Below are 23,706 nucleotides of genomic sequence, written 5' to 3' on the forward strand. Positions count from 1 at the left end.
TTCTTTTTGCTTATGTGGTGCTGAGGAATCGAACCCAGGGCCTCATGCATGCAAGGCAAGTGCTCTACCACTGAGCCACCTTCCCAGCCCCATGAGGGAACATTTTTATCGCTACTGATTAATTTTAAGATCATTGGATCTCATGCACTATTCTTCCATTAAAATCCAAGTCTGAGAGAAGGATTACTGCCTGGCAAGGCATTATTAGTTAACACTTCCATGAGCGTTTCTTTTTTCAATTATTTCTTTTCTTTTGCACATGGTTAAGAATAAAATGCTATGGGAATAGAGTTCTGTTGAGGTGAGTGGGGGTCAGCAGGCACAAGTTGGAGTAGACAAGTATGAGGTCATACTGAATAGTATTTTTACAGAGCTAAAGAATGGGGAGGGAAACAAAGCTCTTAAGTTTAACACGATGCCACTTTAAGGACAAGACAGGGAATGATGAAATGATAATCTTAATGAATAGTAAATAAAAGGCAACTATAATAAAAGCCATCATAATGGCTTCTCTGAATCATGTCTTTAAAATTCTTTTGCCAGGACCTTGACAATCAAAGTATGCATGATAAATCTTTGCCTATGCGTTAAAAACACTAAAAACATATAGTTCAATGGATTCAATGTTTAAGTGTGATGTGGAGTGAATTGTGACTCCCCTGAGTATCTGTTGAAATCTTAATACTCTAGTATTTTAGATTGTGACCATATTAAGACATAGTGCCTTTAAAGCAATAAGTAAGGCAACAGAAAATCCTGAGTTGGTCTCCAACCCAACCCAATCAATACCTTCCTAAGAAGAGGAAGAGATACTAGGGATACACTGGCATAGGAAAAAATGATTTGAAAGTACAATGGGGAGATGGTTCATTGGCAAACCAAGGAGAGAGGAGGAGGAGGAGAAGAAGGAGGAGTGAAGGAGGAGGAAGAGGAGGAGGAGGAGGAGGGAAGAGGAGGAGGGAGAATGTACCTGGCTCCAGAACTGTGAAGAATGTAATCTGATGTTGTTTAAGCCCATTAGTCCATGGTATTTTATTATGTCAGCCTTAGCAAACTAATACCAAGAGAAAGAAACTGAAGAGCACTGGATTTTTTATTCTTGTCCAAAGCGACTTTCAGTTTATAGTGTTTTTCCTCCCTTATTAATTCATTTTTGTCACATTTGTGAATTGTTGGTATTTATCCTTGGCTGTCTATATAAGACATTTACCACTTCTTTCTATACAAAGCTTGACATTTTACTTTTTTATCTGCTTTGTACTAAGGGGTACAAGGTGTTACTCTATATAGGTAAGCTTTTACAATTAAAAAATACTTTAAATCAGTTGATCATTGATTTCCGCCCGCCCCCCCCCATGGGAAGAAGATATATGGCACACCAACCAGTTAGAGCCAGAGACTCACGCGCCCACCACTCATCCAATGTTGTCTATTATAATAAAAGGGAAATAATTTGTAAGTCACAATAGAGATTAATATGATAGGCCTACCCCCTGAGGTAGTGTGTGTGTGTGTGTGTGGTGCTGGGATCAAACCCAGGGTCCTAGACATGCTAAGGAAGTATTCTAGCACTGAGCTACAGCTTCCATCCTGATGTGGTGCCATTAATCTAAGCCAAGAAACCAGAGGAGTTATCCAATCTTCATATGGATGAAGACGCAGGGATGAAATGAGAAAGAATGTTGTATAAAGAGGAAAAGCTACTATCCTGGTTTTGAGGCAGGGAAGGGTTTGGCTTAATGTAAGAAATGAGCAAATACTGATTTAACTGAACAGAATATGGCACAATGTCATTGCAACTGAGACTGAGACAGACAGACAGACAGACAGACAGACAGACTATGACAGGGCTAAAGTATAGAAGGGCTTGTAGACTCTGGTGAGGACTGTGACTTGTAAATTAAATGCTATCGGATAAACACTTGAAGCAGGCCAAGAAATAAAAATTTAGTCTTCATATATGAAAACCATTAAAAAGTATTCTTAGATGTAGATAGATCTTTAAATCCCATGCATGCAATATTATGGAGCAATTTTAAACTAGTTGGATTATCATCAGTCCACTAAGCAAAAAAATCTTTTGGCAATACAAATGTAAGATTCTCGCATTTGGGAAAACACGAGTAGAATAATTTTAACCTAGTTTTGTGAAATCCGAGGTATAAGCAAGTAACAGTAATTGATCATGACAGCAAATGGTAACAGTCTGGAACCTGTAGCTGTTTTCTCCTCCTTCCTTTACAGAATGGACAGAAATATGCTAGAAGCTTCTGAATGGTATGTAAGTAGGGTATAATTGTGGTTAGAGGCAGAAGTTCCATGTTTCTTTATAATCTTTGGTCTGCCTGCCATAGATAGTCTCTATAAATAAAACCCAGACACACTCAATGAGCTTCAGAAAGTCAAGGGAATTTCACTGTCTTATATTTTGAGATCCCTTCTCTCTTATTGGAGAAGGTGCTTCAAAGTCATGAATGCTTGCTTTGCCTTTCCTTTCTTCTCTTTTTTCCTTCTTTTTCTTTTATGTTCTTCCTTTTCCTTTCTTCCCTCCCTACTTCCTCCCTCCCTCCCTTCTCTCCTTTCAGCAGAAACTCTCCACTGAGCTGGAATTTACTTATTTGCTTATCTGACATTGAAGCCAGCAATGGCAGCCTCAGACTCTCAATCTTCCTGCCTTACTTAGCTTACTAAGTGCTGAGATTACAGGCATGCACTACCACATCAGCTACAATCAACTTAACCGCTAGTATATGCTCAAGATATTTGTGAAAAAAAATGAAAACATGAAGTTTCAGTCAGTTATGATGTGTAGGCTGCAGGATAGAAAGTTTTCTAGAAGTCATATGTTGATGCAAGTCTTATTTTAATTATTATTTTTTCAATGCTGGAGAACAAATCCAAGGCCTAGCATACAAGTTAGTCAAGTGTTCTACCACTGAGCTGCACTTTCAGCCCTTGATGTGGGTTTTAGATTCATTTTTTAAACTCAATTCTAATTTTACTTATTTAAAATTTATCTTTAGTTGTACAAAGGAGTTTCAATTCAACATGACAATTGATGAGCATAATGCATCACTATCAATGCAGTAATAAAATTCATTGTACATATGTGGAAAATGGAACAGGTAACTTGGAGGTGGGATGGCATTAGAACAGATCGGGTAGGGGAGAATGGTGGAGAGTTTATAAGAAACAAAGTGGTCATGAAGTTGGATGGGTAAAGGCTAACATTTCTTATTGTCTAGAAGCTGTTTGACTATGGAAGTTCAGGTAAACTTTTTTTTTTGTTTTTGTTTTTGTGTCGGTCATGGGGCTTGAACTCTGGGCCTGAGCGATGTCCCTCAGCTCTTCAGCTCAAGACGAATGTTCTACTACTTGAGCTACAGCGCCACTTCCGGTAAACTTGTTTTTGTTGTTGTTGTTGGTCATGGGGCCTGAACTCTGGGCCTGGGCACTGTCGCTCAGCTCTTCAGCTTAAGGCTAGCACTCTACCACTTGAGCCAATATGCCATTTCCGGCTTTTTCTGCTTATGTGCTACTGAGGAATAAAACCTAGGGCCTATGCATGCAAGGCAAGCACTCTACCACGAAGCCACCTGCCTTCCCAGCCCTCAGGTAAACTTTTTAAACAATTAACTTATCTGTAAAATGGGAATGGTAGTTTTACTCAGTGAGCTTAGGTTAAAGACCAGAATAAATCATGTATATAAAGTTTTTGACATAGAATTTAGCAATGGGGCAAGGGCTTTGAAAAAAATAATAGCTATTAAAAATTAATTACCATTAATATTTTTGGTAATCAGCATTGCCATATATATCACCATAGTGATGATTAAAGAGGCTGAGAGATATTTCCATTGTTTCTATAATCATGACAGATGTAAAATAAATTAAGGTGTAATGGGACATAAAAGAAAGGGAGGGAAAGGAAAGGGAGAGAGGAGAAAATTCAAGTTGAAACTTCTGAAGGACAGAAAGAGGCTCTGAGGATTATGGACACTGCTATTCACATGGAGCGCCTCATCGATCAGCCTTCCATTCTTCTTTGTTTTCAAAATACAAATATCTGTCTGGCTTTTATCAGGCACATGGAAGGTGTCTCTTCTGAGACAGTTTTATGGTCTCAAGTGACTATCAAGTCAATATGATTAATCACTTGACTGGGGAAAATGGCTGGCATTGGCAGCAGTAAGCTTTTCTCTTTGGAGGTTTCTTTTTTGCTCTCTTAATTAAGAAAAGGTCAAAGAAGAGTGGCAGAAAGGACTGGGGTGTGCTCAGAATTACTGGGGAGAAATCATAGTCCTAGATCACGTCAGGCCTCCCAATTGAATCTGTATCCGCTGTATTCTTTCAAGCTTACTGATATATGACGATTATTCTTTATAATATAATATTTAGTTCTATCATACCAGCTGTCAGGGAACATTGGGGTATCATATCTGTTTCGAAGATTAACATAATCTCATAGTTTTGAGATGCTTTTGTGAAAAAGCAGATACTATTGAATGTAGAGGCTCAGGGAATTTGACCAAAGTAGTGGGCTGAGGTCAGCTAAAAACACATTTTTATCTCCTCAAGGAGAGAAAGATAGGATGAAATTAAACCAGTGTGTTGCTTATATGGTTCCCAAAATACAAATTCACATATATGCATTGCATCTGTTACGACAAATAAGTGTTCGCTAGTTCATCAGATCTAAAACTGTCTTAGATGCTAATTTTGCCAACATTGGTCTATGTGTCAGAAAAATCAAAGACAAGGAACTCTGGAGACAATCAAGGAAAGAACTCTAAAAACAGAGTCCAGCAATACTAGGTGGTGATGGTGAGCACAGATCCAATCAGTGGCCATTGCACATTTGAGGGATACTTTGTGAAATGGAATGGAAAGGTCACCTGCTGTGCTGAAAGTGTAAACCATTCTCAGGTGAATTTACCCTCTTGGCCCACTTTATAGTTATCACCTTAGAAAACACATGGGTTCTTAGATCAAGGAAAAGTGGAGTTGCTAAGGGAATTAAAGATTTCTAAAGAACTGGGGATGAAGACATTTGTCCAACAGCAGTATGAAGTACAATGAAGCATATGTAAGTTGGGCATCTAGGGTCTGCCCCTTTCACTCAAATGGCACATGGACCATTTATTATCAAAAAGTACTTTGACCAGGCACATTTGTGAGTAATAGCATTGTTGAAAGAAAGTTTTTCCCATGGTAATTATTTGTTGAAGAAAGGGTTTCCATTTATGCGCTCATCATACTACTTTCCCTAATTTTCACTTCTATCTTCAATGAAATAAAGCATGGGCTTCTTAAATTAGCAGAGACTTCCACATCCTTGGATGAAGACAAATTTTTGCATTACCATCATGGCATAGGCCTGACTTAATGGGACCCAAATTCCTTCACCCATCAGAATGCTAATATTTGGCAAAGCACCCATTCATACACACTTTCACCTTAGCTAAGTTGAAAATGAAGGTATGAGTTTTCTGACAAACCAGTAGAAGTTTCTAGACTGTCATCACAAAAGACTTAATTGGATTAGGTAAGAAGTGCCTTAGTGACATTAGTCACTTAGTGCCTTTAGCTCATTGCTAAAAGGACTTGTCACCCGATCAGAATGACCCCCTCTCTAAGGACAGTCCAGCAGTAAAACCTCCACTAACCATGATGGGTTGTTCCGGAGCATGTTGACATACAGCCCGATGAGCACATGTTCATCAGCTAGCCTGTCAGCTACATTCAGGCTGTATTGTATCCTGAAATAGGGCAGGAAGAAACAAAGGGTATTAAGAGGGGTGGACAGAAATAAGCAGAGAAGGTAGGAATAAGTCTGTGGTTAAAAAAAAAAAGCATTCAGAAAACCAAGCCAGTTAAGCATAAAGATAAGTGGTGATCTGTGTAAAACATAAGCAAAATCCAAGTAATAAAACTCACAATTTCCTTGTACTAACTTCAAAAATAAAGGCTTCCATTTAGATGGAACAACTTTTTAGAAAACAGATTTGCATTCTTCACTAAAGCCAAGGTATTTATCTGTACACCAAACATATTGAAATGGGTCTCAAGCAAAGATTAAGTATCTTTTGGGAAAAATCAAATCATCCACTTATTCAAAAAGAAAAACAAAGGAAAAAAGGAGATGAGGAAAAATGAATAACTACACAGACGGGTCCACTCAAAATAACTACTCAGTGCTGTTAATTGGGTTATGAGAAAACTGTTTTTACTAAATGAAAGATGAGCTTTCACACACATAGCATTCATAACAAAAAGCAATTCCTTTTTAGTTGAGTTAATTTAGGATTCCAGCACACTCTGGCTTTAACTTACCCTTTGCCCTTCAGAAAAGCTGGAACAGCCCTAGCCAGCATTTTGTTCTGCTCTACTTCACTGTCCTTGGGAGGAGGGCTAGTTAATAAGATGGGAAAAGCCAAGAAGAGCGTAAACACGGCAACGCATTCAGGAATAGAAACTGGCAACAGAAACTCCCAAGTCTAGATTCAAGCTTTATCTGGACAAATCTCCTAGTTATTTTGAAATGTTCAAAATGTTTTCAGATTTCCACAGAGTTCAACTTAGGAGTAGAAGCCTGGCCTGGGGACCATAATTACAATTACACGAGCCACTACATCCCCTCACTTGGTGCCTGCTATTTGTTTAATGTGTGAGCATTTATATTGCATGGGACTAGACATCACGAAAATTGGCTTAACATTTATTACAAAATATCATGCAAACAGCTTAGAGTTTACTAAGTCCTGCTGGCCTTGAGATACTACTCAAGAAGTTTATTTCTAAGCCTTTCCCCAGTTATCTATTGGATAAAGACTTGAAAATTACCTAGAAGTGGTTGTTGTGTTAGAGTTTAATTAGAGTTCTTGATTATAGCCATTCTAACTGGGGTGAAGCCATATCTGTGTTGTTTTGATTTGCATTCCTTTTATGGCTAGGGAGGTAGAGCATTTCTTCTTGTGTCTATTGGCCATTCTTATTTCCTCTTCAGAGAAGTTTCTCTGTAAGTCTTTAGCCCACTTATTCATTGGGAAGTTGTTTGAGGATTTATTGTTGGGGGATTTAAAAGAACAGACCTCTGGACCAATGGAATAGAATTGAAAACCCAGAAATGAACCCACAGACCTACAGCCATCTAATCTTGGATAAGGGAGCCAAAAAAATAGAATGGAAGAAAGACAGCCTCTTCAGTAAATGGTGCTGGGGAAATTGGTTAATCACTTGTAGAAAACTAAAGCTAGATTCTTATACATCACCCTGCACCAGAATTAACTCCAAATGGATCAAAGACCTCGAAGTCAAAGCAGACACCCTGAAAGCATCACAGGACGGAATAGGAGAAATGCTAGGTTTCCTTGGCACAGGCCAAAATTTTCTTTAAATAGAGACCCAGAAACACAACAAATCAAAGAAAGGTTGGACGAATGGGATTGCATGAAATTGCAAAGTTTCTGCATGGTAAAGAACATAGCTATCTAAATCAATAGAATGCCCACAGATTGGGAGAAGATCTTCACTAGCCATACAACAGACAAGGGTCTCGAGGGATGTGAACAGAAGGAAACCCTACTGCATTGTTGGTGGGAGTGTAAACTTGTTCAACCACTTTGGAAAGCAGTGTGGAGGTTCCTCAACAGACTCAACATAGAGCTCCCCTATGACCCAGCAATCCCACTATTGGGCATTTACTCGAATGATCACAAACAAGACAATACTAAAGCTACAAGCACTACTATGTTTACTGCAGCATTATTTACCATAGCTAAGCTATGGAACCAACCCAGATGCCCCTCAGTAGATAAATGGATCAAGAAAATGTGGTCTATATACACAATTGAATTCTATGCCTCCATCAGAAAGAATGACTTTGCCCCATTTGTTAGGAAATGGAAAGACTTGGGAAAAAAATATATTAAGTGAAGTAAGCCAGGCCCAAAGAAACATAGGTCCCATGGTTTCCATTATTTGCAATAACTAGTATATGTCTGAGACAAGCAGAAAAGGTCAGATAAGTTGATGTTAGGAGAAGTGAACCCCAAAATAAGGACTCAAATAATTTTTCTTTCTTGCTATTGTTTCTAACATATTTATATGATGATTTTTTTGTTGCTTTGTATGTCCCTCCCCCACGGTATAACCCCTGCTTTCACTGTATTAGATGTAGGTATAATTTGTGGAGGGGAAGGGAAAAAACAAATTGTTTAGATAGGGATACAGGTGGACCCATTGCAACAATGAAATGTGCAAGATGTTATGTCAAAAAAAGAACTTTACAACTTTGGCATGGGGTTGCGGGGGGAGAGGGCAGGGGGAACAAAGGAGGAGGCAACAATGCTTGATAAGAAATGTACTCATTACCTTGCTCATGTAATTGTAACCCTTCTATATGGTATTTTCACAATAAAAAAACTTATTAATAAAAAGAAAGAAAGAAATGTTTTACTAACCTGAGCACCAAGTCATCAAAGAAGACTTTCTGAGAAGCAGAGAAATGTCTCCTTTAGGTGTATAAACATGTGTTTGCATTTCTTATATCAATATTAACAAGTTACCAGTAAAGACACTGTCTAATCAATAAGCAAGCCAACATTTTAGATTCCATAGAAGGAATATTAATTTTATTCAGCAATTTGTGACAATCCCAAGGTTTGAAATATGATTTTTATTAATATATAAATAGAAATACAAATGATAACAAAGTGTGGCCAGGTCCAAGCCACCCAGGAGCTACTGTGATGATAGGTGTGTTTCAATTGGGAAATACATCAATTTTTAAAATTGCAACTGAACTAGAAGTGCATTTAAAGAGAATTTAACCCCATTGAGGTATGAATTTGGACCACACATTCAGGTACCTAAAACAATTCCCTCTTCATTCATAGAAAAAAAAAGCTGTCTGACTCTTCAGATGTTTAACTTTTGGTATCTAAATTACAAGGTTTTGCAAGATACTTTCTAGACACTCTAATATACATGCATTATAAAACGGTTAAAACTATAACACTTTAACTATAAGTTTTAAGGTTGTACTATGAAGTATCCCTCAGATTGAAATCCTAAAAAGAACATACAAAATTATAAATGAGTACTATAATACTATTACGCACATTATATTCCAATTCTGATTTTAATAGTATATATGAAAGATTCCTTAGATTGTAAAGTCTCTGGTAAATTATGTTAAATGTGACTCATAAAAAAAGCCTACATAGTACAGGCAATCTACTTTAGAGTTGTTGAATATATGGCCTTTTTACTAAGCTCTTTGTTAAAAGGTACAATACATAAGCAAAGCTGACTGTAAACACAAATTAGAGTAGGGGTGTAATGTGATGTTTTGCCATATACATATATATGTATATATACATATACATACCTTATAGAATGATTAAATCAAGTAGTTAATACATCCATCCTCACCACACATGTTTTCTTTGGTGATAACATTTTAAATCTTTTTACTTAGCTTTTTTTTGGGGTCAGTCATGGAGCTGTTTTATTCAAGGCTAGCACTCTACCACTTTGAACCACAGCTCCACTTCCTGTTTGCTTCTGGTTCATTGGAGATGAGTCTCACAGGGAATTTTCTGCTTGGGCTGGCTTCAAACCATGATCCTCAGATCTCAGCCTCCTGAGCTAGAGTTACAGGCATGAGCCACCAGCATATGGCCTTTTTCAGCAATGAAATACGCATTGTATTATTGTTAACTATACTCACCAGGCCCAGCAATAGTCACTTAAACTTTAAAAACAATAAATTAATGTTCTGAGAGGACCTACTTTCTTGATAGCTTTAAAGATGTTCATCAGTGTACCAATCTTCATCTTCTAAGATCATGAAACCTGTCCATCATGGCCAATCACCACCTGAAGCTGTCATAGATGCTTTTCTGTGTGGCGTTCTAACCTCTCTACTCTAGCAATTCTCCCTACATTCACTATTCTGTAACCAGTCTCTAGTCTGCTGCCCAATATCCTCACAAATTCTTTTTTTCTAACTTAAGGTATATGTATTTATTGCACAATTAATTTCAGATGCTTGCAAAACCTCCCCAAACGGTGTGAAAGAGCCGTAATTCTCTCTCCAAACTAAATGATTTCTCTGCCTTTTTGTGCTTCTTGGCTTGTTCAATATCAGAAATTATAGTGATGTTTCCTAAATCTGAAAGCCTAGTAATTATCCAGGTACATCAAACCCACTCATGCAGAATGTGAAAGTAAAAAGAAAGATTCAGAGTAAAGAAAGGAAAACATTTGATGGAGGAAGTTGGTGTGTTAGACTAAGAAATGCCATTCCCAGCACACAATCAGAGATTCCCTAATAATAGCAGTAGGGGAAGACGGGAATGAAGGAAGAAATTCACTAGATTTTTCGTTTAGTGGTCTGATCCTTTTTTTTTCTCTAATTCTTGGGGCTCTCTTTTTGTTCCTTGCTTTGCTCCATTTTCTTATCTTTCCCCTTCTTTTTACTCCTTCTTTCCAAGTTCCAGCCTCCATGAAAGTGGTGAGTATATTCTACACACACACACACACACACACACACACACACACGCACACACACAAACACACACAGAGTATGGAAATGGGGCTTTACACCATGTGTGTTTATAAGTTTCTGCAAATAAATCATATTGTTTTGCTTTGATTTTTGACACTACACTCACTGTCCAGATTGTTTCTCTACTCTCACGAGCCTGTCTTAAGTTCTCATTTTTGCCACTTGCTTTTGGAAAGCCAAAAAGAAGACCTTGAGTAGAATACAACCAAAAAAAGGGGAAAACAAGTCTTTCAAAACCAAGTGAGTCAAGACCTTTGAATGGACTGAGAAGCAGGTTTTACTGAATACCTGTGTTTAAAGTTCTTTTTACCAACATGTCTTCTGCAGTTCCCAAAGAACTCAAAGAAAGGAAGCCATGTCAACATCCTTTTCCCTGAGTTGTGAAAACAGTGAGAACATTTAGGATTCCTTGAAATCAGTATAATCCCACAATATTTTATGCAATACATTAGATGACTAAACCTTCATTTTGTTGCCCAGTGGTTTGCACGAATCCTCCTCATTGTTTGGGGGCCTTACCCTCAACACTTGGATCCCATTTCCTTTCTTAGGATTGAGCCTTTGCTGCTTATTAATGTATCAGAATGCTACATCGACTTGGGATTGTTGATCCGTCTTTTCTTAATTGAGTCTCAGGGAAAAGCAAGACCCCCACATTGTATGTATACACATCTCAGTTTTGTTATGCAAGGCCTTCATCAGGACAGAAGCTCACTCCTCCACCCACACATTTTAATTGTTGTGTACTATTGAGGATCTGATAGGAAAGGCTGGTAGCTACGTCTTCTTCTGAAAGCAAAAAAAGCCAAAGGATATTCCTTTAAAATTCTTTCCCACACGTTTCTCAATATTCTCACCAAATCCTATAAAAACCTCTGAAATGTAGCATGTGTAGTGCAAACAGCTTTCCAATAATATTCAGGCATGCACACACATCCACAATGACAACGACACAATGGGTTCTGGAAGGAGACGATAATTTCCATGTATTTGGAAAAGTCTCTCCTTAGTTTTGAAGTACAACAACCAAAAATAATTTACAAGTACTGCTCCACTGAGGAAAATTAGTTTTGGAGAAGTACCTAGTAGGCTGTGAGCCTTCCTCATAGGTACTACAAAGCAAATACAGTGTTTGTAATGCAAGTGTTTTATGGAGAAGCACCAGGAAATTGAATGTTGGATTATTTTCAACACACTGTAGGAATTATAAGCAGTTTCGTAACATCTAGTAGAATGTTACTACATCTAATATGGTAAGTACTATCTATAATAATCAAAGTGAGTGGCGACCATGTAACTATAAAAGTACTTCTGAAACCTTTAGATGATGTTTCTAATATTGGAGATAAAATAAACTAGTCATCCAATCTTTCAGCGTCCTTATTGTAGCCAATAAAGAATAAGGGGCCATAATTAAAACAATTCAGTAACCATAGGAAAAGGACTAGTTAACCGCCATAAAGTAAGAGAGAGTTTTGACAAGATAATTAGGATTTCATGAAGGAAGCATGGTACAAACAACAACATCAACAGTTAAAAGCAGTTCTTGAAAGCACAATGCTGTGGACAGTGAATAGAGAAATGGCCTTTGAGCCTGTAAGGTCAGTCCTTATTGTAATATTTGTAATAAGACTGTGGTGTCTTTCATGAGCTTAGACACAGTATTGCTGGTCTGGCATATTTAGCTCTTGGAGCCCTTTTTCTAGTGACGGTGATACACTGATATTGGCCCGGCCATTCTTTCCTAGATATTTGCAAGACAAGAATCTAGGGATATAGTTTATAATAAAAAAAGAAATAAGACAATTGACCTATGAATTAGGTAATTTGATGCCCAGCCTAACTGCTAGTCAGAATTGAATGCACAAGTGCATGTGACACCGAGACACTGATACTTGCATGCACACCCACCCATGCACACCCACATGCACATACAACATTCAAAAATCTAAAGAAGATGGCATTTGAGAATCCCTTTTATTAAGTAATGGGAAAGTGAACCAAGTCTCCAGTGGGAAAAGGATCTAAGAACAGGGCGGTGACAGAAGCTGTGGTAACCAAAGGTACACACTCATAAATCTGCATGAGGTAGATTAGGAGAAAGTCTTGACTTCAAAGATATGCCCTAGTGCCCTTTGAAGATCAAAGTGGTGGGCTTGTGAAGGGGGTAGCAGAGTAAGGTTAGGAACTGTAGTGAAGATTTTTGCAGTGGTGATTCAAGTCCCTCCTTACTCTGCTCTATCTTTCTCAGATGCCTAAACTTTCCAAATCACAACTCAGGCTACACAAAATATCTGCAGGGTAGGCTTCCCTGCTCTCTTAATGCTGTGCTTACTGACCAGTATAATCCTTGGCCTATAGGGTTTAAAATTTTTTTAAAACTGCCAGTGTAGGACTGAGGCCAGAGCTCTTGGTCATATCTCTTTGGTTTAGTTCTAATTATAGAGAGAACAGGGCCTTTAACTTATGCTTTTATCTGTCTTAATGGGTTTGCATCAACCTTAGTGTAGCAATGTGGATAGCAAGTAGAAGTGAATCACCAGGAGCATTAGCAAGTGAGACAAATGAAGACCAGAGAACAACAAACTGGATCTGAAATGGTTACATCAGAAGGAATAAGACTGTCTTTCTTGAGAAGGAAAATCAGGTAGCAAGGGATGGCTCTGACTCAGTAGGACAGGAAGGGTACAAGACCTGTTAAGTCCTCAAGTTCTTACCTGGATTAAGGTCAGTCACAACCTATTGTCCTTGCCTTGCCAGTTAGAACTAAAGACCATTCTGACAGCCCCCTTAATTCGAGAGTCTTAAAAAATCACCAAGTAAGGTCTTGCAGATGGTACAAAATCAGATGCTTGTCCAAACAAGACCCATCACAGCAACTTTCATAATTATTCCCTTCGCGGGTACTGTTCTAAAGCTGTGGACTTAATACAAACAAGTGAGGAAGAAAGAGCTGAGAAGTCTAGCTTATTAAACAGAATCTCATCTATCCCCACCCCACCCCAGACTTTCATCTCTACCAGGACAAGGATTTTAATGCTGGCATAGACTGTCTAGTCATCTAGCTATGGAATGACTACTGCCGTTAGGGATTCAGACCATGATACTGGCCATTAGATTCTGACCACGCACCCTGGCCACGCTGATTTGCATACAGTTTATGGACAAATGCTCTCCAACCACAGGGCTGGGTGCACTTATTCCCTCAAATAACCTGTGGGGTACAGATGAGGAGACCCCGTTAAAACCTCCCATGGACAGAGCAAGGTCCACTCAGCGAGGAAAGATATTCAGTTTTATTGAACAGCACCCTTAAAACAGAAACTGGAGTCCAATCTCCATGGTGATAGGAAGAAACTCAAGTTTGAACAACACATCTGTGGTTCACAGATAGCATGCCAAAAGGACTGAAAATGCGAAGAAAGGGGAAACAATCATATTTTGAATTAACGGGTACCATGAACCCTGGAGGAAGCAGAACAGCTCAAAGTATTAGAGGGATATTTAGGGTAGAGGAAGTCATGTTATCCATCTAGACGCATCCACCAAAAGCACCGTCAGAGCTGAAATGATATAAAATGACCTTCAGTAAGGATGGGGTCTGTCTCTGCTTGGCATTTGCAGAATGTAGAACTCCCTTCTAAAGATATACATCTCTGTAATGATCATATTGTGTCCTCTCTAGACAGATGCCCAAACCTGCATCTCTTACAGAATTGATTCTTCATGATTTTCCTTTAGGAAAGAAGGTGGAATTTGCTGGTGGTTCTAAAAGGGATGCTAATAAGAAGTTGTTGAGGATCTAAATCATATTGTTTCACTGTGGTATCCTGCAGGACCACTGTCTCCTCATTCCCACTCCTTACACACTTAATTTATACACCCAAAACAACATGTCCTGCCACATTCTCCTTATTCTACTTGTTACAATTACTGGGGACATCTTTGTTGCAGCTTTCTGTTGGGAGGAATCCAGAAATACAGGAAGATAATTAGCAATGCACTCAGCCTGGCTGTCTTCTCATCCTCTCTAGAATGTATGAGGTTTTTATAGGAAACTTGGCACCTTATCAACAGTCTCAGAGACAGGTAGATTATGTGCATTTTACAAAATATGAGGGTGTTTTTTTATTTCTGTTGAAAGGTAGTCGAGACCTTCCTATGTTCAATTACTCACTCCAATTTTCCTTATCTTTGTTCCTGCTTTCCTGTGATGCTGGTCTATGTGTTTATGAAATAATTTGCTGGTGTTTGTTTTGTGATAGTGGCTCAAATGACTCAGAGTATTTCTTGGGCCCTGAGTGTTCCCAGGGCTAACTGTTAGATATGTGAACTTCTGCTGCTTGGTCACAAGGGATTCAAATTGCAAAAAGATGAGATATATATCTACCCTTTAAAAAGATACAACATATATTCTTCAATGTTTTATAGATATATTTAAAAGTTCTATATTTAAATAATATACACAATATATATATGATGTCTCATTATTATCCAGGCACTCATTTACATGGAAACTACATTTCTAAGTTTGTGCTTCAGCCTGTAGCCTCAGAAAGTCCATGATTTACCACAAAACAAAAACCAAACAGAACAGGATTCTTTTATATCTAGTGCCTGAAATAGTGAGATATTTCAGAATCTGTATAATGAAATACCACTCTATCTTGAAATTCCATTTCTCTTGCTTCATTGACCACTCCCAATGCTAGGAATGTGGCTTGTGTAGTGAGACAGAATAAGCATGTGTCAGTAGTAAAACTAAAGCACTCCCCCCATTTTTAACGTGAGGGATCATAAATGCAGGTTGCCAGAAGTGACATTAACCAAAGCCTTCTTTACCTGCATTCAAATGGGAGAAATTTAAAGCATGTGTAGATACTAGCAAACTTGTTTCCAGTAATAGTCTTCTACATTTGGTATGCAATAAAATACATTGTTTGTTTTTTTCTCGTCACAGAATCAAGACTTATTCACAATGGGACATATCTTACTCCATGCTTTGTAGCTGATTTGGAACTTACCTCCTGGTGATAAAAGGACTTCCTGAGGAGGGCACAGAGTGGGAGAACAGCGTGTCATTCATGCTGGTTACAGGTCTGGGAGGCCTAAAACAAAGTAAGTACAGTGTGTGTGGAAAGTTAAAGCAAAGGAAAGACACAAATTAAAAACGACCTATTATATCTTGAGGAAAAAGAATAGGAAGAGCAGACCCAGAATCCCCTTACCCAGGATCAATGTGAAAGTGTATATACTCTTGTCAAGTTACATTTCCTCAAGAATAGAGAGGCTTAGTTAGACACTGGACGAAAAGCTCTGGAGAACACGAGAATATTGATCTAGGAGTGTTGAGTCTTGGTGTTTCTTGAGTCAAGTTTTTGAATGGATAAAGGATTTTGAAGATGATATCCATATTTCTATTATTTTCTAAAGGGAAAAGTTTGGCAAACAAGATTTTCAAAATCTACATGGTTTGGCAAGGGGAGGATTTCTTGAGAACCCCTTCTGTGTAATCAGAATGGTGGTACTCTAACATTTCTGCAAGGACACAGCACAAAGACAGAGGCTGGAACACTATCTTGCCTTATTGCTCTTTATTCTCAGTGAAGATGCAAGGAAGCAGTATATTTCTACTATTTGGTTGAATATATGACATAAGACAATGTACAAACTTCACTTTGTTCATATGAGATTGCCATGTGTATCCATTGCATTGTGTCTGACTTCCCCAGTCTTCATTTCATCCTCTCAAACTTCAGTTCATCCTGAATATCCTAGTTTAGATAAAACTAGAGAGCCAAGATCCCTACGTATCTCATCTTCAAGCAGTGTTCAGTTTTAGGTTCAATGGAAGGTTCAGAAAGGTACGATAAGAAATTAGAGTTCAGAAGAGAAGGACAAGACAGAGCATCTTCCTGCATCAGAGAAAATGTTAGTTTCACTGTGATTCTGTTGAAAATGTTCCAATCTTGGTTTATCTCTAGGAAATCAGAAATTAAGTGGGTTTGAAATGCTTTCCAGCTGAATTGGGAATTTCCTCTATTGAACCTGACCACTGCAAAGCTGAAATGGAGGTTTCTTAGCAAATGGCTTTGTGTTGAACTTGGGCCACAAAATGACTAGTCTTGGCACCCAATACTAGCTTTCTCCATAATCAAATGGCAAGTCACCTTGTCTAATCAAATAGGCTACTCTAGGGATACTAAATGTATTTACTCTAACAAAAAGAAACAGCTCTAGGAGACTCAGTCACAAGAGCCTAGTATGGAATTTTCTTTCTGGATCAGATCTTTCTTTCTGGACTGGAAATCACTCAACCATAAAATAAAGTTTTCATCATTTCTTACAGGCTGAAAAAGTTAAGCTCAAGACAGGATAGTTTTAACTAGCCTCATATTTTGTTTCTCAGATCAGTTATACTTATGATTCTGTTTTATAAGTACGTGGGGGACTATTGAACTACTTACCAAGTATCACTTTTGGCAGCAAAAAACAAAAATGAACAGAGTAGAGACTGTTGTTAATCATGGCAACATTTAGAAGCAATACAATAATGAAGAACAAATGCCAGCATACAAAAATGTCACCACCTGCTTATTCCTATTTAAGGAATCATTCATGAGTAGCAGTACCTTCAATGCTTGTACATAAAATCCCCTGGCTCTAGTAAGTTATGTGTCACATGATTCATTTCCATATGCAAATCTGTGTAAGTGTCTGAGATAGTACCACAACCTGTCTCTTTTTACTAAATCTAAGACTTCTTGGAAAATGTTAGTTTAATTATGCAGCCAGCCAGCCATTTTCTTTTCTTTTCTTTGCCATTTTTTTCACACTAAATACTTGGAACTGGAGTCTTACACAATACAAATATTTTCTGATTTATTATGCACTGATCAAGCATGAGCTATACATCTTTGTCTCAATTTATACCTTTTTCCCTTATAAGGATTTTTCCCACTGATTAGATTGGACATACGTACTGGAGAACTCATTTCAATTTTTTAATACAACCACAAACCCAGTGAGACATATGTGTTTAAAAAGATTGTATCATTTTCAGCATCTCATTCCAAACACACAGGCTGCATAATGTTAACTATATTTCAGCACTGCATAAGGACTTGCAATTACCCTTCAGGTAAACATGTGAAACATGTGATTCCTTTCTGAACAGCATCTTTGAAGAATTTGCACTAATTTGCAAATTGTCTCTCTCCCTACTTCTCTCCCCACTTCTTTCCCCTCTCCCTCCTGAGCACATAATAAGGAAAGGTCATGTAAGGATCTATCTAGAGGCTGACCATCTGCAAATACAATTTTAAAAATGGTGAAATAGCTTAGGATAAAAGGACTTGCCATAGAATGTCATGTATTTTTATAAAATATATGAAAATTATACCTACATACATTGGGAAGAGGTGAAAATATTCAATAATTTCAAGTACTTGGCCAATATAGCAGACTAAAAGGATCTTCTTTGTCAAAGATTAAAACATACATTATTTATATTGTCATTTAAGAGGCATTTATTTATGTCCTAAGAATAGCCTACAAAGGGTAAATTAGAAGCATGGCTTCAAATTGAAAGTCTTAGACTACCCTTTGTCTCTTTCCCCAATAATGGCTTGCATACCTGCTAAAAAATACCTACAAACAGAAAAGAAACTCTGTTCTAATACAGACGGGACATTCTTCATCCAGAATTTCTTGACTGTTGTTTTAATAAATATGTCAGATCATTTTTATTATGAGCAAAACATTTGCCCTCGCAGATTGTATAGATTATTTTGATTGAAAACTCCTTGGGGAGGCTGGCTAAATATACAGTAATTTTCTTTCAAGAAAAGGCAGATATTATATACAGAATCCTGAAATATCTCCATGGAACACAAACGAAGGCTCTATTGTGGGGACTCAGGGAGTCCTCCAGGGTTAGAGCATCCATTGAGCAAGCACAAGCCCTGGATTCATTTGCTGCTCCCACCAGCTTATTGTGGAAATAAATATTGCTTTTAGTTAACTCAGTTCATAATGCATAAGATCATATTTCCCTAATAAATTAAATTGTATAAATTTTTTACTTAGCCAAGTAAACAGAATATACATACTCACTGAAATTTACTTTTCTTACATATAGACTCACACACACAGACACAAACACACAGAAACTGACTTTTATTCACAGTGCCTCCTTTCCTAAATCCTTCTAGAAGAGGGGCGCAGCATTCTTATTCTGTCTACTTCAATGCCGTTGGCACACAGCCGCTCTTACCCACGCTGTTTCTGCCCAGCAACTTAGACTTGAGGCTGCCTTTATATGTAACTCTTACTGGGATGGTAGGAAGTGACTGGGCAGAACTTTCACAGTAGAGGCTTACTCTCATTCTTTCTTTTCCTTTGCTACCAAGTTAGTGACTGTCTCTAGTAGACTATGTGAAGAAAAGCGGAGACCTTATTACCAACAGCTCCTGTGAAGCAATTTCTGTGAATAGTTGACCTTTTAGGATATTCCCTAGATTTACTTGTTTATTTTCAGGAACATTATTTCCTGTTAAGGAAATGAGTTAATCGCATTCTATAGAATTGATTTGTAGATTATTTTCCGGATGTTTGGCCTAGGCCAGCATGCCACTTGAGATAGGAGCGCTGTTTTCTGTGCCTTATTGATAGAGTCAGGAATGCCTTAAAGCACACACAGGAGCAACGAACACAGGGCCCTGTAGTATTTAAGCAAAGCACACAGATGAGATGCAAACCCAATGATGTGATGGTATTTGCTCAGACCCATCAGGGGAAAGAATTACTACTATCTGGGTGCCTGTTAAGAGACCGTGTTATGTTCTCCCTATCATATGAACTTCGAATCCATGAATTACTGATATTGGAAACTCATCAGCTCATACATGTAAAAATACGGTGTTGCACATTGGTGGGTCCCAATAAACTAGGGGGGAAGAAAAGATGGCTCTTAAAGGAGGAATGGGAGGAAGCACCCATACTAGAGGCTTGCAGAGAACTTGTGATGATATTATTCCTAACTGTACTGTAATCAGCTTCATTTTTGTTTGAGCCCACATTCACATTAAAGGAGAGGACATTTCTTCTACCCAAACCTTTTGCTGTCTTGGTGAGGTCTGAGACAGGTCTAGAGCTCAACGATGGTAGGAAATGGCAGGTTGATAATTGTACTATTCACTTGTCCAGCCTTTCTATCCACCAAATGCACAAGTAGATAAGTTTTTGATCTCCTTCTTCAACTTTCCTATTTATAGACTATACATTTTTAGAAGATAGGAATCCAGGCACTAAAAAACTCAAAAGCAATATGTAGATTAGCTGGCATCATTACCATGACTGACTATGCTGAGAAATGAAACAAATGGTTGTTAAAATTTGAGCTGAAAGTACATACGATACTAACATACATTATGCGATTACTTTTTTAAACAATGGTAATTCCATTGATGGTTTACTTCCATCTGTGCAAATTCTACTAACATTCATATTTTATAACTTTTTAAAATTTTTGAATAAGCTTTTTGAATATTTTCTATCTCTTGGTGAATTCTGTTAGTGTTTTACTTTATAAGTAAAGGTAGAAAGACTGAGGGAAAAATGACAATCGTATTGCTTTATTTAAAAAAATAAAACTAAAAAACGTGGTCTCTGACAAGTTATGTAAAATTGTCTTGTATGAATTGCTTGGGACATGCGTCAGGGAAAAAAGATGTATCTTCCTTTTGGTATGGAGATACTCACACGATGTGAGCCAAGTTGAGCGGCTTCTCAGGTTGGTCTGGAAACATGGGGTGCAAAGGTTCACGGCTGGAAGCGCAACTCAGGGACTTGCTTAATGCATTCGTTAACTTCTTAGCAGGTGATTTCTGGGAAGAAAAAGAATAGGTAGATGTGATAACGGCTAATCATGCTGTGATAATCTATCAGATGGTTTACTTTTTTCTTTTTTAAAACAGCTATTCACTCATTCATTCACCCATTCAAGAACTCCTTTTCTAGCATATACATACTCTAAGTCAGAAAGTTTGCTCAAGGCTGGGGCCAGGATACCTACCTCCTTCACTTAGTGTCACCAACTGTGAAAAACGAAAGCAGCCATTGCACATGGGACACTTAACCTGGGACTTAATGGGCCACTAGAATCCTTCTGACAGAAACCAAGGGTACTGAGTTCTAGTCACTTGGGGAAGTAATTTCAGATGGGAGAAACAGAAACTGCTGAGGGAGGAATAGAGAGGAGATCTTGTTCTGGAAATGAAAGTGGGAGAGAGGTCACCAAAGTCCTTATATGACAGGGCAGGGTTGGCAAAAAGGACACAATCTGGATTAAATCACAGGGATGACAAGAGGAGACCTAGTTCTGGAGGGACTGGCTTGGGTAGAGGGATGCTCAGAAGCAAAGAGAGGATCAGAAGGATTTACAGAAATCCAACAATCAAAGAGGTCTCTGGTGTGGCCCAATACATCACATTAGAAGTAAAACTGGAACTTCAAACTTCATCTTTTGAGTCTGAAATCCACATTCTTTGCAGCATGTCATACTACTGCTTTTCTTTGTTGCTGTTATATATCTTCATAGGATAACATCAAAATTGAAAGAATAGAATAATATCAGATCACTACATCTATATAGTGAATCCATATTTTCCTCTCCATTAAGTAGCAGTGTACATAGCCAGACGCCGGTGATCTGTGCCTGTAATCCTAGCTACTCAGGAGGCTGAGATCTGAGGATCACGGTTCAAAGCCAGCCCAGGCAGGAAAGTCCATGAGACTCTTATCTCTAATTAACCACTAGAAAACTGGAAGTGGCACTGTGGCTCAAGTGGTAGAGTGCTAGCCTTGAGCTGAAGAGCTCAGGGACAGTTCCCATGCTCTGTCATGTCAAGCTCCACAACCGACCAAAAACAATAAAGAAAGCAGTGTATAATTTTGTCATTACCTTTTATGCCTGGGGTTCATACTTGGTAGTATAATATCTTTTGTCCTTGTTATTTAAAAGCTTTGAAATAGGAGCCTGTTTAAGACGTCCCCTTGGCGAGCTGAGGGCATGACTCAAGTGGTAAAGCACTTGCCTAACATGTGTGAGGCCCCGAGTTCAATCCCCAGGACTACCAAACACAACAAAACCACCATCACCACCAAAAGCAAAAATTCAAACCAACAAATAAAAAATCCTAATTCCCCGTTGGCTACTGTTAGAAAGTGTAATTCTTATGACATTTTAATCAGCAGCAGCAACAGTGCCTTACTCTGAAACTACTAAGCCCCTTTGTCTTCTTGCAGAGTCTGACTCAACTTTGTAAAGACATCCTCCTGTTATGGGCTTTTAGAACTCACACTCCTTAGGTGAATGCAGTGTTTGAACAGATCAACTAAAGATGATTGATCAGCATCAATCTTCCTCCATCTCTTTTCTCCTCCTCCCCCCCTTTTGGCACCAGACTCTCACTGTGTAGCCCATCCATATTGGCCTCACAATCTTCTGGCCTCTGCTTCTAGACTGCTGGGATTATAACCCTGAACTATGTCCAGATTTTTTTAAAGGACACTAAGTATCCCTTTAAGTAAAGGCTACAGGTTGAATTGAAATAACAATACACTTAACAAAAAGCCATAACAACTTTATATTTTCGTGTGCTAGAATTATCTTAAGATGAGCTGACAGGCATTGGTGGTTCACACCTGTAATCCAAGCTATTCAGGAGGCTGAGATTGGAGAATCACAGTTCACAGCCAGCCTGGGCAGGAAAGTCTGTGAGACTTGTCTCCAATTAACCACCAGAAAAGCAGAAATGAAGCAGTGGTTCAAAGCAGTAGAGCATCAGCCTTGAACAAAAAGCTCAGGGACAGCTCCCAGGCTTTGAGTTCAGGCCCTGTGACTGAGAACAACAAAATACCAACAATACCAACAACAACAACAACAACTACTACTAAACCAAATCCCTGCACAGAACAATAGTTGAACAAATGTGTAAGAGCTACATTGCTAGGACTTGTCTTTGAATTTAATGAGGTCAGAAAGTCACAAACTACTGAAAGCACAAATACACCAAGATCAGATTCCTTCTTTTTTCTTTGATTTTTTTTATTGTGAAAATATCGTACAACGGGGTTACAATTACATGAGCAAGATAGTAAGTACATTTCTTATCAGGCATTGTTGCCTCCTCCTTTGTTTCCCCTTCCCATCCCTTCCCATCTCTCCCTTCACCTTGCACCAAAGTTCTAAAGTTCGTTTTTTGACATAACCTCTTGTACATCTCATTGTTGCAATTGGTCCACTTGTATCTCTATTTAAACAATTTGTTTTTTTCCCTTCCCCTCAACAAATTATACCAACATCAAATACAGTGAAAGAAGACGTTATACTGTGGGGGAGGGACATACAAAGCAACAAAGAAATCATCTTATAAATATGTTAGAAACAATAGCAAGAAAGAAAAACCATTTGAGTCCTTATCTTAGGGGTACTCCTGGACAAATGTCTATCAACTTTATCAAGCTGATAACATGCTGTTCCCAAAAAGCCAATTTGCTAATATGACCACAATTCCTCCTCTTCATTCTCTGAACTAAGTATAACAGAACTCTTATACTTCTGTCCTTAGTATGTCAGCCATACTCTTACAAGAATTCAAGGAAGGGGGGCTGGGAAGGTGGCTCAGTGGTAGAGCGCTTGCCTTGCATGCCTGAGGCCCTGGGTTCGATTCCTTAGCAACACATAAGCAAAAAGAAAAAGCTGGAAGTGGTGCTGTGTCTCAAGTGGTAGAGCGCTCGCCTTGAGCTGAAGAGCTGAGGGACAGCGCCCAGGCCCAGGGTTCAAGCCCCATGACCGACAAAAAAAAAAAAAAAGCATTCAAGGATCTGTGAAAAATGAAACAATATTTCCAGCAACTTCCACAACAAAACAAAACTTGGAAAATTCTTTAACTTACTGTGAAAATAAGCCTATGTACCCAAAGTTGTTGTGGTTCATTATTTAAGTCAATACAGACTGGTCTATGTGTCAAGCACAGTTTTAATCTTCCTATATTTTAAGTCTCAGGAAGCTACTTTGAACTCAGGTGGTACAAGTAAAGGAGCCAAATGGATGGAAGATGACAGGGAAG

The 23,706-nt window shown here is 38.4% G+C and overlaps 1 protein-coding gene across 6 annotated transcripts in view; it reads right to left on the bottom strand.

Moving 5' to 3' along the window:
• Positions 1–23,706, bottom strand: part of Dtna (dystrobrevin, alpha) — a 328,938-nt gene that overhangs the window by 46,221 nt on the left and 259,011 nt on the right. For 2 of the 6 annotated variants that reach the window (XM_013014905.1, XM_013014908.1), the window contains exons 9-10: positions 20,336–20,460; positions 15,598–15,681 (exon numbers count right to left, since the gene is read on the bottom strand). The exons of 1 other annotated variant lie outside the window; for it this stretch is intronic. In XM_013014905.1, the coding sequence (XP_012870359.1) occupies positions 15,598–15,681; positions 20,336–20,460 (209 nt within the window). Of the gene's footprint in view, positions 1–5,666; positions 5,760–6,333; positions 6,412–14,087; positions 14,137–15,597; positions 15,682–17,040; positions 17,050–20,335; positions 20,461–23,706 lie in introns of those variants that run through there. 3 more of the 6 variants (XM_013014906.1, XM_013014907.1, XM_013014909.1) reach the window with 3 other exon arrangements.

Source organism: Dipodomys ordii, unplaced genomic scaffold (genome assembly GCF_000151885.1).
Source record: "Dipodomys ordii isolate 6190 unplaced genomic scaffold, Dord_2.0 Scaffold25, whole genome shotgun sequence".
Lineage (NCBI taxonomy): Eukaryota > Metazoa > Chordata > Mammalia > Rodentia > Heteromyidae > Dipodomys > Dipodomys ordii.